The sequence below is a fragment of the Moschus berezovskii genome, chromosome 21 (genome assembly GCF_049115385.1).
Source record: "Moschus berezovskii isolate FMDL1 chromosome 21, NW_MosBer_1.0, whole genome shotgun sequence".
Classification (NCBI taxonomy): Eukaryota; Metazoa; Chordata; class Mammalia; order Artiodactyla; family Moschidae; genus Moschus; species Moschus berezovskii.
The window spans coordinates 9,149,581-9,170,813 of NC_142480.1; the positions used below are offsets into that span (position 1 = coordinate 9,149,581).

The 21,233-nt window shown below is 51.0% G+C and overlaps 1 protein-coding gene across 1 annotated transcript in view; it reads right to left on the reverse strand.

Moving 5' to 3' along the window:
* Positions 1 to 4,683: 4,683 nt before the first annotated feature.
* Positions 4,684 to 21,233, reverse strand: part of BDKRB2 (bradykinin receptor B2) — a 31,698-nt gene continuing 15,148 nt past the window's right edge. Inside the window, exons 2-3 of the mRNA XM_055418485.2 lie at positions 11,801 to 11,908; positions 4,684 to 8,309 (exon numbers count right to left, since the gene is read on the reverse strand). Coding sequence (XP_055274460.1) covers positions 7,217 to 8,309; positions 11,801 to 11,874 — 1,167 coding nt within the window. The 5' untranslated portion in view covers positions 11,875 to 11,908 and the 3' untranslated portion in view covers positions 4,684 to 7,216. The remainder of the gene's footprint in view (positions 8,310 to 11,800; positions 11,909 to 21,233) is intronic.

Consider the following 21,233-nt stretch of genomic DNA (forward strand, 5'->3'; position numbering starts at 1 on the left):
TATAACGAATTTACAATATTGTGTTAGTTTTAAGTGTACAGTAAAGTGATTCAGCTTTATCATATATATCATGTATATATATATGGTTCAGGTATATGTAAATATTTTTTAATTCTTTTCCATTATAGGTTATTATAAGATATTGAATATAGTTCCCTGTGTTATACAGTAAGTCCTTGTAATTTATCTATTTTATATACAGTAGAGATATGTGTTTCCCTGGTGGCTCTGAGGTTAAAGCGTCTGCCTCCAATGCGGGAGACCCGGGTTTGATTCCTGGGTCGGGAAGATCCCCTGGAGAAGGAAACGGTAACCCACTCCAGTATTCTTGCCTGGAGAATCCCATGGACGGAGAAGCCTGGTAGGCTACAGTCCACAGGGTTGCATAGAGTCAGACACAACTGAGCGACAGAACGGAACGGTAACGGAGAGGGATGTGTAATCCAAAACTCCTCATTTATCTACCCCCTCGCCTGCCTTGGCGCCTCAGTCTCTAATCTGTGAAGAGGGCCCCTTCTCCAAGTTTGGGGATCACAGGAGATGATGGTGACACAGTGGCCCTTGACCGGGAGCTGGTGGGAGCTCCTCTGGTTTTATCACTTGCCTGTCGCACAGGCCAGTGGTAGTGCGAGAACAGGAAGACTTTGTAAGGTCCACCGTCTCCGCCAGGACTGGGGGGAGGAACCAGCAGGGGTGCCCGACTGCCCACTGAGCTGGCCATGCAGTGACTCAGCGTGCAGGAAGGTGTTCAGAGGAGCCTCAAGGCCTGGCCTGCACGCTTCTTCCCCTACAATCCAACATTATATCTCTGTGTAGGCTCAGTAAAAGAAGCCAGACACAAAAGGCACATAGTGTGTGATTCCAGCTCCATGAAATGTCCAGATCTGACAAATCTAGAGACAGAGAAAATAAGTGGCTTCCAGAGGCGGTAGGGAGGAAGTGACTGCTAATGGGTGTGGGGGAGGAAGGCAATCTGGAATTAGAGGGCAGTGATGGTTACACAACCCTGTGAATTCACTAAAAGCCACTGGAATGAGCAAGGCATGGAAATCTTATCTCAGTAAATATTTCATTGTACGGTGTCAACCATCTGCCTCTGGGGAGGCGATTCTGCAGGAAGCAAGAACTCACAAGCCCCAGAAGGCACAAAGTCTGTTCGCTGGGGCAGAAACAGCCCAAGCTGAGGCTCGGATGCCCTTCATGCATGAAGGCACCTTGGGAGCCTCCTCTGTGACAGAATTTGCATCCCCCTTGCCGAGTCACAAACACACCAAGGGCAGGCAGGCTTCTGACCTCCCTCCTGAAGAACCACGTGGCCTGAGCAGGTTATTTCCTGTTTCCACATCTTGAACCAGCAATGGGACAGGCACCTGCCTACCTGAGTGGTCATGAGGGTCAAGTCTAAAAAGAGTTCAGTGATGGATAAACCACAAGGTCCTATTGTACCGCACAGGGAACTATATTCGATATCCTGTAGTTAACCACTACAGCAAAGAAAAAAGTAAATAAGAGCTCAGTAGAGGGTGAGACATTTGCATGAGGCCCCTTGAACCTCAGCCAAAAACCCCACAAACAAACCATTAAACTTTCAGCCATGGCTATTGCTAAACTGTGACCTGCTTGCTCAACTTGGACCCCTACAACCTCCCGGGGCTTGGCGAGAGGTCAGGGCTGTGTGAGACTCTGCAGCAGGCCTGGGGATGGAGGAACTAGGAAGTGGTGGAACGTGTTACTGGAGTCCACAGACGGAGTCTGCACCTCCGAATCGTAAGTGGCTTCAGCACTGCTGGGAGCCGGCATCACCAGCCCTAGTCCCCATCAAAGCACCTGGCAGATGACAGACAGTCTGAAACTCCGGGCACTGGGCCCTCACCCTCGCTGGCCAGGGCAGACTCAGGAGCTGGATCTATTGCTTGCTTCTGAGTCCACCAGAGGCCTACCTGGACTTCTCCCCAATGCATCAGCTCTCTGGGGGCCAAGAAACGTCAGAAGACGAGAGCCGCTCTTGCTACCTGGTTGGGAACAGAGGGAGGTAGAAGGGAGGCTTTCTGACCCCATTTCTACCTGCTCAGAGCCCTGCTCAGACCCCTGGATCCCCAACTTTCTTGAGTCACACCCCATCCGTGAACAAGGTCCCTTGATGAGTGAGCGCCCTTGCACACTTGTGGGCAGCTTTCTCCAAGCTTAAGGCCCTATTGGGGTCCAGGCAGGGAGGGAAGTGTGGGCACCAGAGGGGGAATGGAATTCCTGCCAGACACTCGTGTCCAACATGGATTGAGGGTAGGAATGAGCCAGGGACTGGGGAGAGGGAAAGAGGCAAGCCAGGGGCCAGCTAATGAAGGGTCTTATGAGCCACGTTTTAGAGGCAGAACTTTATCCCAAGAGCTGTGGGACACTCCCTCAACATGAATCAGCCACCAGTATACATAGGTCCCCTCCCTCTTACAGCTCCCTCCCATCTGACACCTCTAGGCTGATACAGAGCCCCTGTTTGAGTTCCCTGAGACATACAGCAAGTTCCCGTTGGCTGTCTATCTTGCAAACGGCAGTGTGAGTGTCCATGTCACTCTACATATTGCACGCTGTCCTCCCCTCCCCACGTCCGTAAGACTGTTCTCTACGTCCGTTTCTCCACTGCTGCCCTGCAGATCAATTCCTCAGTGCCGTCTTTCTAGACTCCATATATATGTGTTAGTTTATGATACTTATCTTTCTCTTTCTGACTTACTCCACTCTGTGTAATAGGCTCTAGATTCAAGAACTGACTCAAATGCGTTCCTTTTCATGGCTGAGTAATATTCCACTGTGTGTACGTACCACAGCTTCTATACCCATTCATCTGTTGATGGACGTCTAGGTTGCCTCCATGTTCTAGCTGCTGTAAATAGTGCTGCAGTCAATAACAGGATACATATGAGTTTTTCATTTTGGGTTTCCTCAGAGTATGTGCCTAGAAGTGACATTGCTGGTGGTTTTAGTCCTAGTTTTTTAAGGGATCTCCATTCTGTCTTCCATAGTGGCTGAATCAATTTACATTCCCACCAACAGTGCAAGAAGGTTCCCTTTTCTCCACACCCTCTCCAGCATTTATTGTTTATAGACTTTTTGATGACGGCCATTATGACGGGTGTGAAGTGATATCTCATTGTAGTTTTGATTTGCTTTTCTCTAATAATGAGCGATGCTGAGCATCTTTTCACGTGTTTGTTAGCTATCTGTATGTCTTCTCTGGAGAAACGTCTGTTTAGGTCTTTTTCCCACTTTTTGATTTGGTTGTTTGTTCTTTTGGTATTGAGTTATATGAACCGCTTATGTATTTTGAAAATTAACATTTTGTGAGTTGTTTCATTTGCTATTATTTTCTCCCATTCTGAGGGTTGTCTTTTCACCTTGCTTATAGATTCCTTTGCTGTGCAAAAGCTTTTAAGTTTAATCAGGTCCCACTTGCTTACTTTTGTTTTTACTTCCATTACTCTAGGAGGTGGGTCATAGAGGATCTTGCTTTGATTTATGTCATCACATTCTAAACATTCTTGTTTACGTGTATAGCCTCCCTATCATTGTCTTTGCCTTCTTAAAAGAGGTCAATGGCTGCAGAGTGGAAAATAAGAATTGGGAGATGGTGGGATGGTGGTGGTTAATGTCAGAGTTAGGTAGACCAACAAGGGATGATGGTTAGACATGGAAAGAAGCAGACAGATCCAGGAAACACTTGGGGGGATCTAAAAAGGTACTGATTCACTAGGCGAGAAGAATAACAGAGATGGTTGTTCCTCTTTACCATGAACCCCAAGTTTCTAGCGGAGATGGGTGGATGCAGAGATGGAGCAGTGCCATTTTTGTAGACAGAGAATGCAAGTTTTGTTTAATGAATGATTGGATACATGAATAATGAAGGGGTCTCAAAATGGAGTGGGTGATGAGTTCCCCATCACTATGAGAATGCAAGCAGTGGCTGGACAACTGCTTGATCTAGACCTTGTCAAATGGAAATCAAAGGGAAGACACCAAATAGATACATATTACATGCATAAATGAATTGCTGTCATCCTTATGATTTTTGAGAGCCCATGGACTGTAGCCCGCCAGACTCCTCTGTCCATGGAATTCTCCAGACAAGAATACTGGAGTGGAAAGCCATTCCCTTCTTCAGGGGATCTTCCTGATGCGGGGATCGAACCCATGTCTCCTACATTATAGGCAGATTCTTTACCATCTGAGCCACCTGGAGAATTTCATGGACAGAGGACCCTGACCGGCTACAGTCCATGAGGCTGCAAAGAGTCAGACATGACTGAGCAACTAATACTCTCACTTTTTCACTTTTACTTATGATCCTAGGACCTCAAGGGCACCTGATGGGAGCTTATTGAGTCACCAATGTGGGGTGGGAGAAAATATTCAAACGGTTGAGCTTTCTTAAATTTGGGTATGTTTAAGAGAGTACATTATAATACCTGTTAATAAGTGTACATATTGGGTAAAAATAATAAATTTTTTTTTACTTATACGGACATGCAATTACAATGGTTTGGACGCCACTAATTTATAGCACAGAGCCTTTGAGTAGGTTGAGTGGAAATAAATGGAACCCCTACCCCCAAGACCTCAAACTGCCTATGGCAGTGTCTGTGACAAGATTCAGGGTTTGGGGAGTTGTAACAAATGAAAGAACTACACAAAAATGCCTCATCCCTTTATTATTTTGGACAGAAAAGGCACATTTACACCATTCACCCATTTCTCCTCATTTGTGAAATAATCCCTCTTTATAACGTGATAGCTCTTTGGGTCTTTCACAGGACAGATGTTCTTTATCACAGTATCAACACAACCTACAGGGCAGCTCCCCTCCCATGGACAAATTGCTCCTCTGCCCACAGGTGGACCCTAAATGGCCATTAGGAGCCCAGAGCTCTGCTGACAGGAGACCCTCAGACCATACACACCCGCTGATGAATGAGTGCCTCACACCCCAAAGCCCAGCCTAGCCTCCTTCTGTGAAATTTCACTCACATTATGCATATGGTTTGTGAGTGAAAGTCGCTCAGTTGTGTCCAGCTCTTTGCGACCCCATGGACTCTACAGTCCATGGAATTCTCCAGGCCAGAATACTGGAGTGGGTAGCCTGTCCCTTCTCCAGAGGATCTTCCCAACCCAGGGATTGAACCCAGGTCTCCTGCATTGTGGGCAGATGCTTTACCACCTGAGCCACAAGGGAAGCCCAAGAATACTGGAGTGGGTAGCCTATCTCTTCTCCAGGAATCGAATCGGAGTCTCCTGCATTGCAGGCAGATTTTTTACCAACACATGCCCACACATGGTTTCACTTCATTCTAGTATGAAACGGTTTGTACTTCTTATTTCACCCGTTTTCTTTCTCCAGCTGTGAGTGCATATGTTTATTTGGGCAGAGGGGCTTGCATGGCAGAAAACAAAGGCTGGGATGGGGAGGAAATCTTTCTGTGACTCTTTTTCTTTTAAAGTCCAGAGCTGGATTGGTCAGGATTTATGGGCTCTTTGCCATCCCAATCCTGCTGGCCCTGGGGAGCATAAAACCTCCCCAGGGAAAGCCCGCTAACGAATCACCCATCTACTGATCCAATGATTGCTTCCAGGGCGCTGCCTACATCACCAGAAGCTCCTGAACTCCATCGCTACTGAGCACCCATCCATGCCTTGACTCTAAGAGCTTGATGTTGGCATCTGGATGGTCTGTTCTCCCAGAGGGCCGGCCTCAGGAGGCGGATTATAAAACGTGTAGAAAAAGAAGAAAGGAATCCCCCTTGGAGGATCTGGGGCTTAGGGCCAGGCGCCCGTCCATTAAGGGCCAAGGGTACTGGTCCATTTTCCTCCCGCCAGACAGTTGGTACCCTCCCTCCGCCCCGCCCATCGCTGCCTGCCACGCCCTTCGCCACCTGGCCCCGCCCACAGGAGGCAGGGCCGCGGCCCCTCTGCAGTTGCTTCTTCGGTTAAATGATCCCCTGGAGGTGGGATGGGGAGGGTGTTCTCCGGTCTCCATGGAAGGGGTGACCTTTCCTGAAAATGCTTGTGCGTGCGTGTGTGTGTGTGTGTGTGTGTGCGCGCGCGTTCACGCGGGCAAATTGATGGGAAGGGCAGGCAGTGGAAGGGAGCTTAACATACGGAGCACCTAGTATGTGTCAGACACTAATGCGTGTTTTCCACAGCCATTAGCTTCAATGCCGATTCCCTTCTACAGACCTTTTGCTGAACTTGTCTTTCTCCTTAGAATAAATTGATTCCCATTCTGCAGGCATAATAATAACGCTGCACATTGACAGAGCACCTTTCATTTGTCAAAGCACTTCTGTGCCTGTTACCTCCTTTCATCCCCACAACAGCCTCGTGTTTCACAGGGAGGAAGCCGAGGCGGGGACGCGGCCACGTGCAGCCAGTTATCCTCTGAGCGGGCGTGCCCGGCTCCTTCGCTCTGCCCAGTCCACAGTGCCTGGCTTGACCGCGTCTAGAACGGCCTTCTGGTGGTTGCTGAATCATCGCGAGTCTGCAAGTTCCTTCAGGCCAGACTATTTTCTTTTTTCTTGCCCACAGGGTTCCTCGCTGCGTGTACAGCAAGTGCTGGAAGTGCTTATTGTGTTCGTCTTTGGCACAGACCACTTGTCTTTCTGAGGGGGAACGAGAGTCCTGGTCTCTGGGCTCTCATTGTGGATTGCTCAGAGTTTAACCTTCATTGACCTGAGGAATCATCTTCCAAAGTCCTAGCTGAGTGGATTCAAGAAACCCAGGACTACGCGCTACGCGCTACTACAGGCTGCGCGCGGCCCTCTAGGCGGCTGCCCCAAAGCTGGGCGGCGTTTCTGGAGATCTGAGCCGTCGCCCTCCGGCAGAGTGACACAGCACTTGGGAGGGGAGCTCGGCCACTCCTGTCCCTGTCCCCAGGCTCCTCTGCTCCTCGGGAAGCAGCAGACTGGCCCAGGGGTGGCAGCCAGTAAGAAGGATAATACTGTCGTATTTCTGGGGCCCTTGGCTGTGCACCAGATCACTCCAACCTCTGAGCCCTGTTCACCGCAGCTTGGGAGGGGCAGGAATTTCCTGGAGACACCGCCTCACAGTCCAAGGTCACAACTGGGATGCCGTCCTTCCTCCTGGGGGCGTATTCCGAGAGCCACCGTCCATCGGTCCGTCACAGGCATCGGTATCCCCGGGTGCCATCTGCTCGCTGGCTGCTCCCCACCCACTACGACAGTTTGTGAATGTGGCGTTCCACGGAGATGGAGGTCCGCAGCGTGCCCATGGAGTTCTCCGTCTGGCTGGGCTCCGCCGACCCGCAGCCGCCTGGCCGGCACAGCCGCGCATACACCTCCCGCGACTTCTTGCGGAAGCGCTTGCCCACGATCACGTACACCAGCGGGTTGAGGCAGCTGTTGCTGTAAGCCACGAAGGACGCGATCTGGGTGAAGACGTCGATCACGTACTCATCCCAGCAGCCCGAGAGGACCTGGAGGCGCAGCAGCGTGTCCAGGAAGGTGCTGATCTGGAAGGGCAGCCAGCAGACCACGAACAGCAGCAGGACGGCCAGGACCAGCAGCGTGGCCTTCCTCTCCGTCTGGATCTCCTTGAACTTCTGCATCTCATTGTTACGAAGCACCTGCATGATCTGCACGGTGCAGAAGGTGATGACGCTCAGGGGCAGCAGGAAGCCCACTGAGTTCAGGAGGATGTTGGTGAAGACCTCCCAGCTGCGGGACGGGTAGATGATGACGCAGGCGGTGACGTTGTGGCCCTCGCCGTCGTACTCCCGCATGGTGCGGAAGGCCAGCATGGGCGAGCTCAGAAGCAGCGCGCAGCCCCAGATCACCAGGCTGTAGAGCTTGGCCCAGCGCACCCCGCGCATCCGGCCCACGGACATGGTCTTCACCAGGGCCAGGTAGCGGTCGATGCTCACCAGCATGAGGAAGCAGATGCTGCTGTAGAGGTTCATGTAGAGCATGGTGTTCACCACGCGGCAGAGAGCTTCCCCAAAGAGCCAGTCGAAGTTGTTGGCAATGGTGATGGCCCAGAAGGGCAGCCCGCAGGCCAGGATCAGGTCTGCCACGGCCAGGTTGCCCAGGTAGATCTCCGCCACTGTGCAGCTGTTCTTGTGCAGGCAGAAGACGCTGAGGACAAAGGTGTTCTCCAGGGCGGCGAGCAGGAAGAGGATCCAGAGGAAGGGAGGCTGGATGGTGTTGAGCCAGTTCCACCAGTCGGACTGGAAGCAGCTGCTGCTCTCAGGCAGGGTCCTGTTGAGAGCAGGTTCAAGGACCTGGGAGGTGAGGTTGAACATTTCAGCACTGCAAGAAAGTGGAAAAGAGGCAGTTACACCTCGGGGTGACGGGAGGAAGGAGTAGCAACTTGTGTTCTTGCCTGGAGAATCCCAGGGATAGGGGAGCCTGGTGGGCTTCCGTCTATGGGGTCACACAGAGTCGGACACGACTGAAGTGACTTAGCAGCAGCAGAGGCCGAGGGGGTGCATCCAGTTAGGGGTGGAACTCAGGCCCTTGCTGTGCTGTGTTCACAGACAGTCCGGGTGCACCTGGAGGTCTTGGAAAGGTGCCTGGGCTCCTTGCACTTAAACTGAGAGCTTGTGTTCTTGACCTCCAGGCTCCGCTGGGAGGTTTCCTTGGCCAGCATCCGTCACCCGTATGAACAAGCATGAGCCTTTGACGCTGGTCCTCCTGGAAGCTTCCGTGGTGGGAGGATCCACAGCACATTCCTTCCTTATCACAGGGACTCCTCCTAAGGGTGCTGCTCTCTTTCAACCACTTGTGGCTTGGCTGTGAGTAAGCCATTAATAGAAGAGAAAAGTGGTATCACGCCAGACAGGGAGATTCCAGTCTGGCTCTGAGACCACGGCCCATCTGCCCACGCCGTGTCTCTTCCTGGCAGAGGGTAGCTGTCGAGCTTTGCTACCTTCCATCAGCATGGCACTGATGATGAGCTGAGGCTGCTTGACAGAAAGGGAGGGTGGGGGCTTTGGCGTCAGAGAGTCCTCTGGGTTCCATCCTGATTCATTCATGAGCTGTGTGACCTTGAGTAAGTTAACTAACCTCTCTGGACCGTAATGGTCTACTTTGTAAACTAGGAATAACAAAATCTTCTTGGCATTGTGGTGAGGATCTGAGATAAAGTACAGAAAGTCCCAAGCACTGTACTCAGTTCAATAAACAAGAATAATTACCTTTGTGCGTGTGTGTGTGTGTGAGCTTATCAAAATAAACAGTGTCAAACTCGAGCACCACTCTTGGTTCTTTGTCTTTTTTTATTTAAGCTTTTTTTGATGTGGACCATTTTTAAAGTCTTTATCGAATTTGTTACAACATTGCTTCGGGCTTAGGTTTTGGTTTTTGGCCCCGAGGCATGTGGGATGTTAGCTCCCCAACCAGGGATTGAACCCGCACCCTCTGCTTTGGGAGACAAAATCTTAACTGCTGGACAGTCAGCAAAGTCCCAGTTCTTATTCTCACATTGCTGATTTTATCATTAACCCGCTGGCTTCTCGTTCATTCTGGGGTGAGACTCAGACTAGAGGGCAGTTCACTTTCTGCAAGTGTTTCTCTAAGGCTAGTTCCTTTCTGCCTTCAGCAAAGGGGCTTGGACAGACATGGGCTCCAATCCTAGCTGTGTGGTCTTGGGTAAATTCCATCTGAGCTTCTGCTTTGTTTTCTTTGGAGTAGAGTATTACTCTCTCTCGTTGATTTGCCTTGTGTGGCTATTGCAAGGTTCAACTCAAAGAGTAGGTGTGAAGACATATCGAAAAGCTGAAGGCACAATGCAGAGGGCAGGACTAACTGAACGTGTTCGAAGTGCTCTGTTGGGTGGAAGCAGGAACAGTGGAGGTGGAGGGGCTCTTCCCAGGCAGTTGATTGTTGGGTAGGCTTGTAGGGGAGGAGCTGAGCAATAGATTATGGGAAAGAGTCTGCTGATCGCCTCTGGGATTTCCCAGGAAAAGTCCATATATGTCCTGGAGCAGCTGACTGGCTTGGAGGGGCCAGACTGGGGACCTGTGATGAACTCACTCATCGACCCGATTTATCCTTTACATGTTTTTTGAGCATCTCCTCTGTGCTGAGCTCCACTTTGGCCATAGGGACCCAGAAAGGGACACCACACATCCCTGCCCTGTCCAAGCTCCTGACACCTCAGACCCAGTGTGCAAAGAGTGCCTCGGGCTGGGAGCAGGGTTAAGGGACCCAGGCGGGAAGAGGGGATGAAGTCAGAGGTGACTCTGGAGCTGGGGCTCAGAGGATGAAGAGCATGCCTACGGGGGCCGAGAGGGTGGGAGGGCGGATCAGGCAGAAGGAGTAGCCTGAGCAGAGCCCACAAGTGCGGCAGCCACTGGCAGGTTCTGGCAGGTGGACGAGATGTTGGGAAGTGGCAAGGGATGAGGCTGAAGGAGAGAAAAAAAGGACAGTCTTCACTGGCTGCTAAGAAAGTCAGGCTTTGTCCCTGAGTGCTTCAAGGAGCAAGTGATAGAACCGGAAACACCCTTCTCGTGGAGGGTGGTTTTAATATGGCCACAAATTCTTTGATAAACCTCCTTGCAAAGGGTGGAGTCTCATTCCTTTTCCAGTGAATGTGGTCAGACTGAGCGACTTGCTTCCCACCCAGGGTGGCAGTGCCAGTGTGTGACTTCCAAGACAAAGGCGTGAGCAGTTTTACAGCTTCCTCCTGGGCCTCTTGGGTTTCTTGCTCGGGAGGAGGCCGGCCACCAAGTTGTGAGGTTGCTCAAGCAGCCACACGGACAGGCTCCATGCAGAGGCCCCAACTTGCCGCCTGGTCATGGATCCTCTGGCCCCAGTGAAACCTCTGGCTGATTCTGGTCCCCTAGCCTGTGCGTCTTCCAAGTGAGGCCCCAGACATCACAGAACAGAGACAAGCCCTAAATTCCTGACCTGTGAACACTGGCAGTCTTCTCTGCGGAGCCCCTGCGTGCTCCCCTTGGTCCAGCCTTTGGCCCCATTTCTGCAGGAACAGAAGTCTTGTTTCCCCAGAGTCCCAGACTTGGAGTGCTGTTTCTTGTGGTCTAGCTCTCTAGAGACTTGAGTGTCTCACCTGATGCTATGTGTTAATTTTCCAGCAAAGTAGTCCCTAGCCAACAGGATGGCACCGGCCCATACCTGACTCCAAGAAGCCACAGGGTCATTAAAAGGTGGTCTGGGGAGGGCTTCATTGGGAGTGATTGGGCCCACGTTCCATGGCCTCTACTGAGATGACCATTGGTCATCTCCATGGCATGTCACCCCTGTCATAGGACCGAGAGCTCCAGCTGGGCCCCACTGCCCACTCTCCCTAACACTGCCCCCTCAGATCTGAACCTCCCTTCCCTCTGCTTCCACTCAAGATCCATTCCTCCCACATTCTCTCTTTAGAGTGTTCAGACCTTCCTCGGATATCGGCCATGTGTTGGAGACATCCTGTCTCCATGGAGACCCGGCTCAGTCTCTGATTTCTTGCTCTGTCTTCAGAGTTTCAACCTCTTCTTCTTCACGCCCTCCCTCGACCCATGCTTGTTCACATGTGACCCCCCGGTGTGTCCCTCCTCCTGCAACACCCAGCCCAGAAGCAGGACAGTCCTCTCCCTTCTGCCCCTGACAGGCTCTTGGGGATTTGGACACCAGCTCTTGAGGACTTTTGACTTTTAACACAGATTTAATATTGCCTGTTGTTTCAAGTGGGCTTCCATTATCGTCCCAGAGAGGAGGGGCACACTATTCTGGGCGTTCCCCAGAGTGCCCGCACCCCTGTCCCAGAAATAGTAAATCAAGGAACCCCTCCGACTCACCCGAAGGAGGCAGTGGTGGGTATGGTGTCCTCATGAATAGATGGGAACATTGGTCTCTTCCAGGCCGAGAACATTGGGACTCAGAGGGGGAGGTGAGTGAGGGCCTCCCTGGAGGAGAAACAATGGAGATGGTTAGACGGTGGGACTGGAGACCATAAAACGCATGCCTTCTCCCCTAGGGAGAGAAACGGAGGCCTTCACTTAAATATTTATGAAGTACCCATCACACACCGCGTGCAGGACACAGTGTGAGAACAGGCACAGTGCCTGTCCTCCAGGGGCTCATGGTCTCACGGAGAAGCCAGACATGACCCTCAGTGCTGGAGACTTGGTGGGGCAGGGTGGAGCTGAGTTCCCCTCCCCCGTGGAACTCCCTGCAGGTGAGGGCCATCAGCCTGCCTGCCGAGGTCACCATTTCCATCAAGACAGTGACAGCCACCCAGGTAACCCAGGGCTTCCCAGCTCTGTCACCCTGGGGGAGTGATGCCCAACCCCCCCTGCCCTCTGGTACGGGTCTGCCTGGTTAGGTGTCCCAGATCTGGCAGAGTCAGCCCACTGGGATCCTAATTGTTTGTTACTGTCCGTCAACATTGCTCTCCTGTTCAAAACAAAGTGGGGGTCTTTTCTGTCTCCTGTGTCCAGAGAGCAGGCCAGTGGGAAGAGGACCAGTGGGAAGGTGGGAGTCTGGGGCGACTCCAGTTTCTCTACATCTGCTTCGGATGCTCCGTGTGTGGGAGCATCATCGTTCCTGCTTCTCCCTGGCCCTGCCCCAGGATGCGGGGACCACACCAGGAGGGGCTGCAGTCCGGCTTCAGTGGGGATTGGCCCCAGGGTGGCAGCAGGAGGCTGGGGGAGGGAGGTGAAGGAGGTGGGGATCTGGCTCCTATCTCCCTCCCCTGAGGGCCTCCAGGGACTGGCTGGGCCCTGACCTGGTTCACAGCTCCCATTGTTGCCTTTCTGACTCCAGTGATTCTGGCAACTGCCGTCTCCTCTCGTGGTTCAGGCCTTGGGTTGGGAGGAAAGGGTCGTCCACAGAGGTCACCCCCACATGCTGTCTGCACTCTGTAAGCAGACTCTCTTTAAACGCCTCTGCATATCAGGGAGCTTGAACGTGGCCTCTCAATCTCCTACTGGACCCGAACTAATACGTCTGGGGATTACAAACTCAGATGTCAGGGATGCATCTGAGGGCCTGGGGGTGGGGAGCTGGCTGTGGTGGGCACCTGGGTACCCAGGGGGTGGCAATGGTTGGTGTGCGGTCCTCTGGGTGCTATTTGAGGGAGTCCCTAAGCCCTCCCTGGACCTCAGTTTTCTCATTGACACCGCTGGGGGTGGGGGGTGGACCCATGCTCCCCCCAGACTCTGATCCTCATGTCTGTGTGGGGGTGACGGGGTGGTGACTCTCTAGTTGGGATTTCCCCTTGTTATTCAAACCGATGTTTTAGAAAAAAACAGCCAACATCCTGATTCACTTGTTCTCTATCTCCCTCAGAATGAGATCCAAGAAGACTTAACTTTAAAAGTATTTCCTTCTGTTGAATCACATAAACACTGGTTCTTGGTGCTGCTGAGAGCCCTTTTCACTTTTTTTTGGCCGCGCCACCCACAGCCTGTGGGGTCTTAGTTCCCCGATCGGGGTTTGAACCTGCAAGCCCCAGCATTGGAAGCGTGGAGTCTTAACCACTGGACCACCAGGGAAATTCTTCATTTCTTTTTCAGTGCCAGGGGGACTCTATTTTGGTTCCCCAAGAATCCAGGTCCGAAGGGCTGTGAGGCTGTGGCCGCCTCAGGACACACAGCATCACTTTCACCAGGGCCAGGGTTTGCCTTTATGGAAACCTGACCCGTTAACCAACTCGTGCCCAGTGTTTCCTGGGTGTGTATTGAAGCTGGGAGATAGTTCCCAAAGTGAGGATTGTGGATTGGATGGTAGACAACCCCCAGGCATTGAGCCACTCCTCTCCACGTGGTTAGTAACCACATTGACGCCGGGTTAACCCTGGAGGAAAGCGTCAGGTTGGGGCTGTGTGTCTTCAGTACCTCTCTGGTGTTTGAAACTCTCCATTCAACAAAACTAGCAGGCCCAGCGCCTGGGCTGGACACCCGAATCTAACCAGACTTTAACAAGCTTGCTTATGGTCCACTGTATTTATTTCAACAGGGCATTTTTGGTGACAAATGATACTCATTTTCCATTTTAGGTGGTGATATACAGTTAAAAGTTCAGAAATGAGTCGCTATTAAAGAAACAGTTGTGGGATTTCCCTGATGGTCCGGTGATTAAGACTCCCCGCTCCCAAAGCAGGGGGCATGGGTTCGATTCCTGGTTGGGAACTAAGATCCCACATGCTGTATAATGTGGCCAAAAAAGAAAAAACGGAAAAAAAAAAAAAAGAAGTAGTTGTACAGGTGATGGAGATGTCAGAGTTTGTGTGTAGAATGAGGGAAACACAGTCCGAGGGGTCCAGTCGAACACCCAGGTCACAAATAAGAGGCCCGCCCCGGTGGTCAGGCTTACCCACTCCGGAGGCAGACCTGGAAGTTGGTCCCCCTCCATCAGGTTGCAGTTTAACCTCATAGTGCCTGGCTTTCTCAACTGTCAGATGCTGGCTGTGAGGAGCAGACAAGGCAATCCGTGTCAAGCGCGCAAAGCACGTGGTGAATGTGTCGAGAACGGGCACCACCCGGGGGGGACCCGGGGGGGCCCATCTGCTGCAGGAGCCCCCGCATGGCACAGCCCCAGCGAAGCTTTACAGACGCAGTTCCGCAGCTGCACGGAGAGATGAGCAGGTCGCTGGGACATCACCAGCCCACCTAATCCAGGGGAGCCCGTGAGACCACACAGTTCTCTCCTCGGTCTGAGGGGTGGGCTTGTCAACTTTTGCATTTTGCATCCGGTCTCGCGGCCATAGCCTTGTGCGCGCGCGCGCATGCGCAACTGGCCTATGGTATTAACACCTGCCGTCTATGGGGTCGCACAGAGTCAGACACGACTGAAGCGACTTAGCAGCAGCAGCAGCAGCCTCGCTGACCTCCCCACCGTCTGCCGCGCCTGTACTGTGTTCCGCACATCTCAGTCTCTTGGAAAACCTTTGCTCCATAAATAAGTAAAATCTCTCAGACCACTCAGGTTGGAGTCGAGGCCAGAGCTAGAAAGAAGCAAGGTTTCCCAAATCCAGATCAGAGCCCTTTCCCGGACGTCTCCCTGGAATAAATGGTTTCTTCGAAAATCTGTTTCGCGTGATCACTCAGGAAAGATGTTATTTATAGACAGTTACCGAGGTGAACTGCAGATCACTGTCAATACTGGGGCAGGGGAGGCTGTGGGGCCGCACACACGGTAACAGCCTCAATACCAGGGAGAAGTGGCCTGAGCACAGTTTCCAAGGGGCTTTTTTTCCTTTTCCCTGAGAAAAGGCCAGAGCTGTCTGTGGGGGGATAGAGGGGCTTCTGGGAATTCAACGTCAGTTCCAGGAAGACCTAGAGAGCTGAATCAGATCCATTCAGTCCGATGTGCATGTGGGTGCTTCTGGCATTTGGGCACTTTATGGGCCTGGAATGTTTTGGAAACACGTGTGGAGGTGGGGTGGGGTGGGGTAGCGGGAAGTGGGGGAGCGGGGAGAAGCAGAGCTCCCCGCCCCCGACCTGCTTTCTGCAGCCATGACTGGGCATGCCTCCCGGACTCTTATCCTCACAGAGTCTGGGGCTCCTGCTGGTCTTCATCTGTTTCCACTTACTCAGAATTAGCTTATTCTGTTTCTTTCCCAGACATTGAGCTTTGTAGTTTTAATGAATGAATGAGCAATTCCAGCTGATAGCCTAACACCAATCTTTCCTCTTAAAAAAATAAACCTCTCCCTTAAAACAAAAAAAAAAAGACAATATGACCACAGTTCAGTTCAGTTCAGTTCAGTCGCTCAGTCGTCTCTGACTCTCCGCGACCCCATGAATCACAGCACGCCAGGCCAACCTGTCCATTACCAACTCCCGGAGTTCACTCAAACTCATGTCCACAGAGTTGGTGATGCCATCCAGCCATCTCATTCTCAGTCGTCCCCTTCTCCTCCCACCCCCAACCTTTCCCAGCATCAGAGTCTTTTCCAGTGAGTCAACTCGTCGCATGAGGTGGCCAAAGTATGGGAGTTTCAGCTTTAGCATCAGTCCTTCCAATGAACACCCAGGATCGATCTCCCTTAGAATGGACTGGTTGGATCTCCTTGTGGTACAAGGGACTCTCAAGAGTCTTCTCCAACACCACAGTTCAAAAGCATCAATTCTTCGGCGATCAGCTTTCTTCACAGTCCAACTCTCACATCCATACATGACCACGGGAAAAACCATAGTAGAGCATTTTAAAATGCTAAACTATCCCAAGAGTTCTATCCCCAAATAACTCTTTTCATACGCCTTCAACCAGCCTTCCATCTCCTGCGGTTTTACGTAGACCATCAGACCAAGAAAAATTTTCCATATTGTTCTATAGACTCATAAGGATGCCTTTAAGAGAATGCATTGTGTTGGTTTATTGTTATTTATTAAACCATTCCTCGATTTCGATCCCTTTGTATGTAATGTATTTCCATGGGACTCCAGCCATGATGACCCATATCCGCTTCCCAAGTCTCTTTCTTACCTTCCTACCCACTCTGCCTTTGCCAAGCCTGCCCCCAATGCCTGAATCCCCTTCCCCACTTTCTGCCTTTTGAAGTTGAGACCTACTCAGTTACTAGCCCTTCCATGGAGCCTCCCAAAGTGCCCTGCGATGGTTAGTTTTATGTGTCGACGTGTCTGGCCTATAGCCCCCCATTTTTCAATCTAATATGTTGCTGTAAAGGCATTTTGAAGCTGTTATTGAAATCCCTCATCAGACGTTAAGTAAAGGAAATCATTCTGAGTATCTAGGTGGGCCTGGCTTAATCAGTTGACAGGCTCTAAGAGCAGAAGCAGGGTTTCCCAGAAGTTCCACTTGTGGACAGGCTATCCCTGAGAGTTCTGGCCGCCTCTCCTGATCACCTTACTGATGGATTCTGGGCTTGCCTAGTCAGCCCTACAATCATGTAAGCCAATTCCTTGCAATAAATTTGTTAGTACCTGTCTCCCGTTGCCAGGCTTCCCTGGTGGCTCAGATAAATTATCTGCCTGCTAATGCAGAAGGCCTAGCTTCATTCCTTGGGTCAGGAAGATCCCCGGGAGAAGGGAATGGCTACCCACTCCAGTATTCTTGCCTGGAGAGTCCCCATAGACAGAGGAGCCAGGGGGTTAACTAGTCCATAGGGTCGCAAAGAGTCAGACACGACCGAGCACGTGTCTCAGGCCCCGCACTCCAGTCTCTTCGTCACCGGCTCTTTTTCTCAGCTGAATGCCTTTGAGCAGCGGAGTTCTCTTCCCTCCTCTCTCCCTCCTCCTTCGCCGCCGCGTTGTTTAGTGCAGGTCTGTCAGAGATGCTTGTGTTGTGTTTTTCTTTCCCTGACTCCTACTGGGGGCTCAATAAATGATTGTTTACTGACCGATAGAGGGCAGGGCAATCCTTACTTTTCTCTTCCTCCCCAGCAGGCACATCTTCAGAGTAGAGGCAAAGCGAAGTGGAAGAACTTACTGTGTCTATTGTTATTCCCATATACCAGACAGGAAGGCAAAGACTTAGCTAAGTAACCTGAGATGGTTCAGGATCACACGGCTAGTCATAGGCAGAGCCAGGATTCAAGCCCAGGTCTACCTGAGTCCAAATGCCAAGGCATTTTTCTTGCCTCAGAAGGCCTCATCCCCCTCCTTAAAGCTCCTGATGCAGGCACCCACTGTGAATAGTTGAGGGATCATGTGGGCTTTCAGGCCTGGCTGCCCCTGGCCTGAAGGGGGCACTGTGACTTCATTCTTCAAGGGAAGAAGGTCTGTGCAGGTGGCTGTCAGTGGACAGTGCAAACGAGGACTCTGCTGGCTGCGTGAGCATGGCTAGGAGATCAGCGCAGGCTGGAAACTGGTACCCGTGGTCCTTGGTCCTTGGGGCCTTTTGCTGATGATGCCAAGCAGGGCCCTGTCGGCCTCCCAGGCTCCGCTCAGCATCAGTGATGTGGGTTTTTGGGGGGGCAGGAAATCTCAGTGTCTCAATTTCATCAGTCACTTGTGGTTTAGACCTTGAGAGGAGCTGCGGAGGGCAAACCACAGTGTGTGTGTGTGTGTGTGAGTGTGTGTGGAAGAGCGTGGGCTGGGTGCCTGGGGATGTCCCCAACGGGTTGGAAAGACAGGGGACCTGGACTTTCACTACTGAGATCCAACCACTTCAGAATCCCAGCTCCAACGCTTACTAGCTGTGGATAACCAACCCCCTCAGGGCCTCAGCGTCTCCATCTGTCGAATGGAGCGCTAACAGCACCCACTCTGCAGGGCTGCTGTCAGGAGAGACAGGGTCATGAACGTAAAGTGCTTAGGACAATGCTTGACACACTTTAAAGGAGCTGTATGTGTCAGGGTTTCCTTCCTCTGCTCTCTGTTAGGTTTCTGCAAACAATTTTTTTGGAGAAAGGAGTTCTTCTTAAAAAGAAAATGTTCAACTTACCTCCCAGCTCCTCATGACAGAGGGGGAAACTGAGGCTCAGAGAGGTGAGGGATGCCTCGCCAGTGTGAAGGCAGAGTCACAGCCTGGTCTGTCTCCTACTGGAGTGACCTGTCGGGGGTCTGTCCAGGCCAGAGGTGACCAGGCATTGGGACGTGCTCACAGGTCTGGGGCCAGTGGAACAGAACCCGAGGGGCCGTCTTACTGGAGAGCTGGATTCCTATACCTGGCATATTCTTCCTTCTGTTCCTGGATAATTCCAGAATCCCGGGTTAGCCTGGCAGGACTCTGGAATATTAGGGTGGGAAGGGCTCCTGGACACTCTTTCATCAGACCCCTTCATGTTACAGAAGTGGACACAGAGGCCCAGAGACAGCAGACATTCTCCCAGGACACACACCCACTTAGCACCAGAGCTCAACATTGAACCCCGGTCCTGGAATTACAGTACCTAAGCCCCCTGTTTGTTTTGCTTTTTCTAAATCATCCCACAACTGCCCTCATCCTGTGCAGAAGACAGGGCTGTGTGCTAAGGCCTGATTGTGAACATGTTCACAAACCCAAACCATACTCCCAGCCCCTGCAAAGGTGTGCTGGGGACACGCAATGAAACTGTAAGAGCAGCTGCCTTTGCGTGATTAGAAAGATATTCTCCTGGAAGAAGATATTTGCAAAACGATTCAACCCACAAGGGCTGTATTTCCAAAATGTACAAACAGCTCACACAACTCAACAACCAAAAAACCCCAACAACCCAGTCAAAACATGGACAGAAGACCTTAAATATACATCTCTCCAAAGAGACATACATATGGCCGACAAGCACATGAAAACATGCTCACCGTCTCTAATCCTTCAGTTCAGTTCAGTTCAGACGCTCAGTCGTGTCCGACTCTCCGCGACCCCATGAGTCACAGCACGCCAGGCCTCCCTGTCCATCACCAACTCCCGGAGTTCACTCACACTCATGTCCACAGAGTCGGTGATGCCATCCAGCCATCTCATTCTCTGTCGTCCCCTTCTCCTCCCACCCCCAATCCTTTCAAGCATCAGAGTCTTTTCCAGTGAGTCAACTCGTCGCATGAGGTGGCCAAAGTATTGCAGTTTCAGCTTTAGCATCAGTCCTTCCAATGAACACCCAGGATTGATCTCCTCTAGAATGGACTGGTTGGATCTCCTTGCAGTCCAAGGGACTCTCAAGAGTCTTCTCCAACACCACAATTCAAAAGCATCAATTCTCCGGTGATCAGCTTTCTTCACAGTCCAACTCTCACATCCATACATGACCACTGGAAAAACCATAGCCTTGACTAGATGGACCTTTGTTGGCAAAGTAATGTCTCTGCTTTTTAATATGTTATCTAGGTTGGTCATCACTTTCCTTCCAAGGAGTAAGCATCTTTTAATTTCATGGCTGCAATCAACATCTGCAGTGATTTTGGAGCCGAAAAAAATGAAGTCTGACACTGTTTCCACTGTTTCCCCATCTATTTCCCATGAAGTGATGGGACCAGATGCCATGATCTTCGTTTTCTGAATGTTGAGCTTCAAGCCAACCTTTTCACTCTCCTCTTTCACTTTCATCTAGAGGCTTTTGAGTTCCTCTTCACTTTCTGCCATAAGGGTGGTATCATCTGCATATCTGAGGTTATTGATATTTCTCCCGGCAATCTTGATTCCAGCTTGTGCTTCTTCCAGCCCAGTGTTCCTCATGATGTACTCTGCATATAAGTTAAATAAGCAAGGTGACAATATACAGCCTTGACGTACTCCTTTTCCTATTTGGAACCAGTCTGTTGTTCTATGTACAGTTCTGACTGTTGCTTCCTGACCTGCATACAGGTTTCTCAAGAGGCAGGTCAGGTGGTCTGGTATTCCCATCTCTTTCAGAATGTTCCACAGTTTATTGTGATCCACACAGTCAAAGGCTTTGGCATAGTCAATGAAGCAGAAATAGATGTTTTTCTGGAACTCTCTTGTTTTCTCCATGATCCAGCAGATGTTGGCAATTTGATCTCTGGTGCCTCTGCCTTTTCTAAAACCTGCTGAAACATCTGGAAGTTCCTCTAATCATTAGAGGAATATAAATCAAAGCTACATTGAGGTATCACCTCACACCAGTTGGAATGACTATTATAAAAACATGGGTGTGGAGGAAAGAGAACCTTCCTCCACTGTTGGTGGGAATGTAAATTGGTGCAGCCACTATGGATGACAGTATGGAGGTTCCTCAAAACACTAAGAATAGAGCTACCATGTGATCCTGCCAGGGCTTCCCAGGTGGTGCTAGTGATAAGGAACCCGTCGGCCAGTGCAGGAGATAAAACAGATGTGGGTTTGATCCCTGGGTCAGGAAGATTCCCTGGAGGAGGGCATGGCAACCCATTCCAGTGTTCTTGCCTGGAGAATCTCATGGACAGAGGAGCCTGGAGGGTGGCAGTTCATGGGATCGCAAAGTGCTGGACACAACTGAAGTGACTTAGCAAGCACATATGAATATATATACACACACACACACATACACACACCATATATATCACTTTGCTATATACCAGGAACTAACACAATATTGTAAATCAACTATACTACAAAAAAAATTTTTTTTTTAAAAGACAGATGTCCACTTTTCACTTTCCTGTATGTTCTGGGGTTTTTCATCATGAGCATGCAAATAATTTATAAAGGGAGGAAATAGAAATCTTTGCAAAAGAGTTAAAGCCAAAACTATGTAAGGTCCAGAGGGAGTGTGTTTTCCAGAAAAGCCTTTGTTCAGGAACCGCTCAGACTTAGTGACCTGAAGATCCTCATTTCCCAGTAGACGCCCCAGCTCCCTGAAGGTCCTAGTGGCCCCAGGGGTGGCCCTGGCCTTGCTGGGGCAGGAGG